Here is a 9,210-nt window from a genome sequence, read left to right as displayed (position 1 = left end):
GAGGATTTTTGTGCTTGTGTAATATCAGCCTTTTACCAAAATTAGAGAGCGGAGCAGAGAATTGCTTCCATTTTAAGTAGTAGGGAGTTTCTTTCAAGTAAGAGCATGAAAGTTCTGAATAGAAAATTTCTAGTTGCTGGCTCTTTGGAAATCTCTTTTCATGGAGATCTGGGATCAAATTCTTTTCTAAGGTCTCTTGGCACCATACCAATAAAACAGTGCCAGTGTAATTGAGGGAGCCCTGGCTCCTGCTGTATTATCTAAGTGTAGCTTGACCTTTCTATTTTACCCATACTGTGACCGTCTCACATGCATGTCAGCGTGAGGAATAATGTCCTTGAAGATTGCTTTGAAGAAAGGTGCCCACTGTAGTAGCAGGCAGAAGAAGATTGATTCCTTCCTTCTAATCTATGCAAACCAAGACTCTGTCTCACCCAGAGTGCTCTCAGGAAATCTGCTCGTGTTTAACCCGCTGTAATTTACAGCCTGTCAGGCACCAACTCACTGCCTTTTCCAACTGTGTGTTGAGCTTCCTCTGCTCCCCTTAAATCAGAGGATTATTACTGGGGGTCACCTCCAGAAACCAGTCTGTTGAGGCATCAGACTTTCCTTGTAGCTTCAGAATGTGTCTCTGTGCTTGGCTGAGACAGTTCTTTGGTAAGGGCTTTGCAGGTAATTCAGTGTAAGTTTGCATTTTACTGAAAGACAAGGATTTTCTGCTTTGGGAAAACAAATCCATTTCTTGATGCAGAATGCCAGTGCTTCTGCCCTTCTTATAACACAGTTTCTAGAAGGTAAATCTTTTAAAAGGGACCTTTTAGTCTCTCTGAAGATTCCACTCCTGTAGGGGTCTTGCCTTCATCTGTAGATTTAATGGCTTAATAAGCATTAGACCCTCCTATTATGCAGTAACAAATAGGAATACAATACTTTTATCAATATTTGGCACAATTAATTTTTTTTTATGTGAAACTAAATATTGATGCTGTCAAGTGACTGCAGCTCAGGGACATAAATTACAAATATTCTTCTCCTATGAGCCTTGCTCAAATTTTGCATTCATATACAGTAACCATCTAATGTCTTTCTATTCCTGTAAGCCATATGATTTGATTGCCAGATTACATGGTTCTGTATTGTGCTTTGATGTCAGTGTTTTTATTGTTATTACCAATAATATCTTTTATTCTTACTGTAAGTGGTAACAAAAAGTTAACTGCTTCCTTACACTATAAAAAGAATAAAGTCCCATTTACAGAATGTCTCTAAACAGAAAATATCTCTGGAAAAAAAAGATATACGAATAAATAATTCACAGCATCATGGGTGAGTAGAAAAAAAGGTTTTTGATGTATTTTGCTACTCAAAACAAAACCAGACTTTTAAAATAAAGTAACTGGCTATTTTAGTGGAGAACAAAAGCTCTTTTAAAGAATAATGATTGCAGGGGAGTCAGTTCTCTCTGCATTTTTACCCATTCTGCACTTTTGTTGGTAACAGGACTTGTGAAATTGATTAATCCATCCCCTTGGGTTTCCCAATTCTTTTGTTCCATCCTCCTGTTTTTGCATGAGTTTATTTCTTGGCTTATTTCCTAAAGAAAATGTCAACCCACCCACCCACCCGCCCACCCAAGAGAAACCATAACATTTCAAGGATTTCAAGGTGCGGCAAAGCGAATTAGCCTGTCTGTAATATAAACAGACAGCAAATAAATTCTTAAAGGCCTTGGAATTAAAGTCTCCCATCTTAAACTCCCCCATACTTTCAGTTCATTATGCTCCGGATTTCCACAGAAGTGGAATAAGCATACAATGAAAAGTTATGCCGAAAGCATCCCTGGGAAGGTCAGCACGGGCATTTCCCTGTTTTCTCGTGGAAGCGGAGGAGCTCCATCAGCTCAACACTGAACATGGAGCGGCCGCTCCTTGCTGGGCGGCGACAAAACCCCCGGCGCGGCTCGGGAGGTCTCACACCGGCTCGGGGCAAAGAGCAGGGCCAGGGCTGCAGGGCGGGGCTGTCACACAAACGGTATCAAAGCACTGCATCAGATTTTTACATTAGTTTTAGCACGGTAAGGAGCCGATCCCGAGCCGAACTCAGGTAAAGCGAGGGCCGGCCAGGCGCCGGGTCGCCATCCCGGTGTGGGGGTGCCGGCTGGGCACACGGTGCGGCCGCCGGGCAGCCGAGCCAGCCAGGGTCGGTGAGAACCACCTGGGGCGCCGCGATTAGCGCCAGGCACGGCCCAGCACGGCACTGCTGTGCACAGACAGCATCCCTCACACCCCTCAGCCCGCTCACACAGCGCTCCGCCCGCCCTGAGGCGCCGCCGGGGCGGGGCGGGCCCTGCGCTGCCCGCCCTCCGCTCCCTCGGCGGCTGCGCGCCCTGGGCGGCCGGCCCTGAGCCCGGAGCATGGCCGGGGAGGCGGCGGGCCCGCCGGTGAAGGTGCTGTCGGCCCAGCTGCGGCGGGCGGAGCGGGGCGCGGGCGGGACGTGGCTGCTGTGGCGGGCGGGCCGGGCTCCGCTGGCTCTGCGGGCCGTGTGGATGCAGGGCACGGTGCTGGAGGTGCAGCGCGGCGCCCGCGGCGGCTCGGCCCGGCTGCGGGACGGCACCGGCGCCTTCACCGTGCTGGGCGTGGAGCAGGTGCCGCAGGGCCGGCCGTGCCTCAGCGCAGGTACCGGGGGCGGCGGGACCCCCCCCAGCCCGAGCGGCGCTTTCCCTGCCCGGGCCTGCGCCAGCCGAGCCCGGCACACCCCGCTCGGGAGCCCAGGAAAAAGAGAGGAATTCCTCCCCCTCCGTGTTTCCTCCTTCTGCCCCTCACGAGTAGCGTCAGTTCCACTGGAGAAGTGTTGGGACTGCAGCGCTGCAGGAGTTGAGGCACAAAACAGGCACTTGGCTTAAATTTTCAGTCTTCTCAATTGCCCTCCGCCCACTTGTGCACTAGAGGGACAAACTGAGTGCTTGTTTGGCACCTGTTGTACATGAAAATCCAGTCAAATCTGCTGTAAAAGTGACTGTACAGATAATGAAGCCTTTTTCCTGATACTCAGTTCTAGGCAGTCTTGAGTTTTCTTGCAAGTATCAGCAGCTTCAATTCACAGTGTTTAATTGTCTTAAAATAATTTGTGTTATGAATTAAAATGAAAATTGAAAGGTTAATTAAATTTCGCTCTTGCTTGTTTTTTAGGGAAGTATGTAATGGTGATGGGTGTGGTGCGGTCCTGCAGTCCTGAGCCTGTTCTTCGAGCAATAAAGATGACAGATCTCTCTGAAAACCCTGTACATAAGGATATGTGGAGCCTTGAAGTGGAAGATTTGCAGAGAGTCATTCCCTAGATACTGTTTCTTCTGCCTGAAATAACTGGAAATGTACTTTCTTGGTGCAGAACATCAGACTATTCTGTGTGTTTGTGGTTTCAACCAACCACCAGTTACTCTTGGAGTAAACCAAAGTGAGAAGTCGGACTCAGAGTCAAGTGTAGGGATCAGTGCTTATCTGATAATAACTGCAATGTTCATGTCTTCCACCATCCCTTTTTACAACAGCAGATTGGAGAAACACCTGTTTGATGTTTTGAGTAAGATGTCCATGCTGTTGGGAATGCTCCATGTTTTTGTGTTAGTTGTTTCTAGGAGCATGTGTTAAGGGAGTCATTCCTGAAGCAGGGTGGGTGTTCTTGGCAACAAGGGCTGCACAGAATTTATGTTACCAGGGTGAACTCAATACCTGGAACAAAGGCAAAATGTGTTTCAGTCTATTTAGGTTGTGGTTGGAAATAACACCTTTGCCTGTATTCTCTCTTTCAGTAATGACCACGTCAGTAAACTCCACTTGTAAGACAGATGTCTCTTGGTAACCATAAAGCAGAGTCTTGTACTTAAAAACCTCTCTGGTTTCTGAAATATTGAAAGTGGTACAGTAATGACCCCTGTGTTCCAGTGAAATGAAATAAACTGAAAAGGCATGATGCAGGATTCCCTGGGATATGTTCTCCAAGATGCAAATACTTCTACCACCTTATGAAACAAGCTTTCTACCCCTAAGTTTTTCTCTTTTTCTGCCCCTCTTTTTCTCTTTGAAGGTTTCTTGTTCCAATATATGCTATTTTTAGCTGTTTAAATCATTCTAAAGTATATTTTATTTTTATCTTTCTTTCTTCCTTCTGTGGGAGAACACAAAAGTATGACATCAAAAAGCCTTTAAAAAGAAGAAATGTTACTGCTATTTATTTTCCCTCTCGTCTAAAGAGAGCTTGAATCCTGAAGAATATATTGCATTATCTGTGTGGAATAGCTTTGTGGTTTGGGACTGTGTTGTCCAGGAATATAGTTGTGTTAATTGGGAATGCATGTAGGAAGGGAAGGTGATTTTTTTTTATTGAACACTGTACAATTTAAGATGAGAATCAAGGGATAATAACTGAATTTTTTTAACTGTGAGGTTATGTTTTCAAAGCATGTGGAAATTAAATTGTGTCCTTTAAAGATTTGAGATCTTTGCAGATGAAGGACTGACTTTCAGAGTGCAGTTCCTAGCCTTGAGTTTGGTATTCCAAGCCAGACCACATCAGAGACAGTAGGATAATGGAAGTCCTGTGCTCTGAGGCCCTGCTCATGTAATACCAAAATACACAGAGATACAGAATTTTGATAGTCTGGATTTATTTACTATTTTTAATCCTGGAAAAAAACCCAAATCACTTGTGGAATGCTGCAGCCTTTCAGAAAGGATCCATGTGGTCAGCATGCTGACTGGCAACTGTTCTTACCTGAGGATAGTTTTCCATCTGAATGCTTCTTATGCCAGGAATCTGAAGTTTGTTCCAAACATGTTTACCTTGCCATGCTTTCTAACCAGGCAAAACCCTGGTAAAACCCTGGAAATAAACAGCTAAAGCCCTGGAAATGAACAGTTAAAACTGCTGCACCCTTGCTAGCATCACTGAATTTACAGCAGAATTAAACCATGCCTTGTCATCTGGCAGCGTTGCATATTTACGGAATGCGTTTGAAGAGTTGTACTGATGTAGGGTTGGATTGTCTTTAGGTAGGGCTGGATCGGATCTAGACATGAAAGGCATAACCTGAGGACAGCTCAGAGATAACCAGCAACGGCTGAGGGCAGTGGCTGTAGTTTAAAATGTTTATTGGGCGTGAAATGGCATCTTTATCTCCGGTGATAAGTTAAATACAGCTTGTAGGAGACCTGGTGTCTGCATCCAGCTCGATCTGTCAGACATCCAACTGCTGTCTGCAGTTAACATTTAGTTAAACTTCTGTTTATTGCTGACTGAGCTTTTCTGAATCTCTTCCTCTACGTGCTTTGTTTTACTTTGTTCTTGCAACTGTCACTTCAGGATTTTTTCAAAGGTGCTCTGTGTGCTTAGCTGGGGAGTGAAATGGCATTCAGTGACTGGGGAGAAGATGATGCATTTTTTTGAATGACTAGCTGCTATAAATACTCTTTAACTTCCAGAAATATTTCATACAATTTTGGCTTCATTAGAAAACACCTCCGTAAGGGTTCAGAGGAAGACTTGATTTCTACCGTGTTTTATACAGCAGCATCTGATGGGTGTGGCAATCCTAAAAAGTGCAGGGTTTTTTCCAGACTAGTGTGGGGATCATGTTTTAGTTAGAATTTGTATCACACTGGGGAGTCAAGTGGTCAGGAAGAGAGTGTGGCTGAAAGCAGCATCCACGAGGTAACAGAGGCCAGTGCTGGGTTTGTCTGTGAGCCATTCAAACCCAGCCAGTTCCAGCTCTGTAGATCAGGTTTATATTCTTATGAATAATCAATAAAAATGTACTCCAGCATAATATTAAGGAAGTCAAATGTTTATTAGCATTATCTCCTAGTTCAGAACCCCATTATTTCAATGTTTGCATGTTATGGAAAGGCATGGGAAGGATTTTGCAGTGTTAACATTCTGCTGAAGAATAGCTGCCTTCCAGGTACTGTGTGCAGAAAGGTAATGCATTTCTTTAATCATTAGACTTAAAATATAGAAGGTGATTTCACAGGTAAGACACTTTCACACAACAGTAGTTATAACACCTTAAGGCTACTTTATGGGCAGGATAGGTATCAGTCACCCTTTCCCAACACATCAACTGATTTCTGAGAAAGGGGTTCTAAGGGCACAAAGGGAGGAGGTAAAACTGGTACACAGATACCAAGAAGGGTATTTCTCATTTAACAGCATACACATTAGTAAGGGAAAAATCAACCAGCGTAAAAATGAGAAAATTGTTAAGTGCTTTCAATTATTTAACCATCTTATTTCTACTGTAGCTCTTGTGTGTTGAAGCACTTCCCTGGAAAAAAAAAAAAAAAAAAAAAAAAGATAACTTTGTCCAGAACCACTGAACAGCAGAGTTTCATTTCTGGAGAAAAAAGAAGTCATCATCTGTGCTGACTCAAAGCTGATAATGCTGCTTTCACAAAGTATTCCACTTGTACTAATCTGAGCTGGAAGACACCTTTTGTCAGCTTTTGTATTTGTGCTATGATTCAGGGCTTGTGGAGACACAATTTTGCCATTGAAGGGAGAATTCTTTTAAAGTAACTGATACTACTATGTTCAATTTCTTTTGGTTGATTGTAGTTTCTTGTCAGTATACTGAAATAATTCCTCTTGCCCTCAGGGGTTCTGGGTGGAAAGCTCTCCTGTTATTCTATATGTGCTTCATTATATTCATTGTCTAACTAATGCATTTGCTCTGCTATTGTTCTCCTACTTCTGCCTCTAGCTGGTCTACCTAAAATAAGTTTTCTGGTTTTGAGTGCTGAAAGGGTTCTTTCATCTCCAGGGCTGGTATGTGCCATTCAGAACTGGCTCAAGCTGAAATGAAGAAGAGATGAAATCCAGGTAAGTGGTTAGTAAGTACAAGTGACATATAATGCAGCCTGTTGTTACACCGAATTACAAGAAGTCTGTGAAGGGAAAAATAGCATCAAATACATTTATGACATCAGCAAGCTGTGGGAAAAGCACTCCAGCTTTTTGGATGCAGTTTTATCTTGGATACACTAAACTGAAAGAAAGATGTGGGATTCTGTCACGTTTGATACATTCACGTTTAGGAGGGAAAGAGCAGCATTATGTCTGAAGTCGATGGGCTCTGGCTACTTCAGCCATTCAGTGGAAGATCCTTGACAGGAGTGAATTTCTAGGGAGTGGTACAGAGGTGGTTACTCCAGACAGACACTTTGTTTGGTTCTTTGACCGTGGCTGGCTCTCGGTTACTGTGCGTGACTGGACTGGCCACGACAGACTCTTCACTGTGTCAAACCCAACTCTCCCTTAGTGGAGTTTGGTCTGTTACACTTCCTTCTCTTTAGTGTGTTTACATATTTAGAGACTTGGCTCATGGTAAGCCTCAGCCCTTCAGTTTTTTCTCCATGACTGTTCTCAACTGGTTCACAATTTAAGTAAAACATGGTGTCCAAAATGGGATACATAAGATGAATAAAGAATTGTTTCTTGTCTTAAATATGTTTATTCATGTATACATCCCCAGTGTACTTTGCTTGTTTAATAGCATGCTTTAATAGCATGTTATTGTTAACTGAGCTTGTAATCCACCTTCATTCCAATCCCTTTCTTCAGAAATGGGATAATGTAAACCAGCAGCACTAGCTGACTTCAACATTCAACTCCCAAGCCATTCTAAAACTCTATTTTCAACGGGATATTCAGACTCAGATTTAACAAAATTTGTATTTCATATTCATATGTAGAATTTTATATAAGAGATTGAAGTGGATGGGCTGTGGCGTGCTGGTGAGGGAACAGCAGGAAGGGGAGATAGCCAAGGAGCAAGAAGACTATTTCCAGGAGTAGACTGAGTTTTGCTCATGCCCACGGTCAGATTCATTAAATTCAGATCCATTTTATTTACCATGCATTCTTGAATGACAGACATGTAAGTACTAGAGCAATGCACTCAGAATATTCGGGGGAAAGAAATGAAACTCACCACTGCGGAGGGATTTCCACAGGGACAAAGTTCCGGTGGCACAGGTGAACAAAAGCTGCTGCTGAGCTGCAGGCTACGCCCAGGGCCGGGGACTCACAGGTGTCCTGTGTGCACATGGTGTAGAAGGGCTCGGGGTCCACCTTAACACAAAGGGATTGTTTAGGGGAGCAGGGGGCACCTGCAGGTGGACCCAAAGGTTTGATTTGGGTCTCCCTGCTCCCTGCCTCGTTAGGGCCATTCATAAACCTTTATTCCCCTCCTAACATTGAGGGGGTTGTTTCTATTTCCAAATTCTAGACCTGTATCCTAAAGAGTGGTGCAATCATGCCTCTGCTCTGCGGATGTCAAGGACCTCAATTTATATGTATGGTGATAATAACAGCTTTTTTTTTTTTCTGTCTGTGTTACTGTTCTGATTATTCTGAAGTTATCTGTGACTGAACTTCTACCTCCTTGCAAGGGTTATGTGTCCTCCTTTGAAGAATGACACGGGGTGATTCAGACAGTCCTTCATGGCTGAAGTTCTACTTACAACTTTGAAGCAGTTCCTAAGAAGTGAATGTGGTTCTTCAAAAAACACTTTGCAGATGTTTTGCTTGCCTTTAATTGGACATGGCTTCTCTTTCTTCGGTACAAGACTGCACTTGTTCACCTGGGAAAGCAGAATTACTGCAGTTGGGGGGCTTTGTTTTTTAATACATCAAGTTAGGATGAATTCTTCAGATTTCCAGTGTGAGCTGGTTTAAAGGAAGATATGGGCAGCTCAGTATGCTGCTCTAACATTTATTGTTCAATAATACTGAGAGATAACTAATATTACAGATTAGACATTGTTTCCTTTTTCTCTTGATTCTGTTGTGCACTGAGGGATTTGGGTGTGTAGCTGCTGCCACAGCAGGCAGTTGGCTAGTTCTCTTATTATATAGATCTGACAGGTCAAAGATGTGCTTTTACTAGATCTTTTAATGCAGAAAAAAAAAATCTTCCTCTCCTTGCTGGGTTATTCAAAGGTAAAGAAGTCTTAAAAAAACCCCTCAAAACCAAATCAAACAAAAAGTCCCAAATGAACAAAAAAGTAACACAAACAAGAAAACCCCAAACCAACCAAAGAGTTTTTAAGTAAGTTTAAATTCTAGTGATTTTAAGAAAAATGAACTGGCAGTTTAATCTGTGATAACCCTCATCCTGCAGGAGCCAGACCTTGCAGGCTCCTGCTGTGCCTCCTG

General features: G+C 43.3%; 2 protein-coding genes across 2 annotated transcripts in view; one reads left to right on the top strand and one right to left on the bottom strand.

Annotated features, from left to right (window-relative positions):
- Window positions 1–2,413: 2,413 nt before the first annotated feature.
- RMI2 (RecQ mediated genome instability 2) lies at window positions 2,414–6,352 on the top strand. The gene is made up of 2 exons (XM_050317340.1): window positions 2,414–2,675; window positions 3,189–6,352. Exons 1-2 carry the CDS (start codon window positions 2,414–2,416, stop codon window positions 3,335–3,337), a joined length of 411 nt encoding a protein of 136 aa, XP_050173297.1. The 3' UTR covers window positions 3,338–6,352.
- Window positions 6,353–6,413: 61 nt separating this feature from the next.
- Window positions 6,414–9,210, bottom strand: part of LOC126641287 (uncharacterized) — a 63,563-nt gene continuing 60,766 nt past the window's right edge. Inside the window, 3 exon segments of the mRNA XM_050317817.1 lie at window positions 6,414–6,846; window positions 7,985–8,124; window positions 8,517–8,636. Coding sequence (XP_050173774.1) covers window positions 6,831–6,846; window positions 7,985–8,124; window positions 8,517–8,636 — 276 coding nt within the window. The 3' untranslated portion in view covers window positions 6,414–6,830.

Source organism: Myiozetetes cayanensis, unplaced genomic scaffold, assembly GCF_022539395.1.
Source record: "Myiozetetes cayanensis isolate MyiCay16 unplaced genomic scaffold, myiCay2020 scf20-37, whole genome shotgun sequence".
NCBI lineage: Eukaryota > Metazoa > Chordata > Aves > Passeriformes > Tyrannidae > Myiozetetes > Myiozetetes cayanensis.
This window is presented reverse-complemented; position numbering and strand designations above follow the sequence as displayed.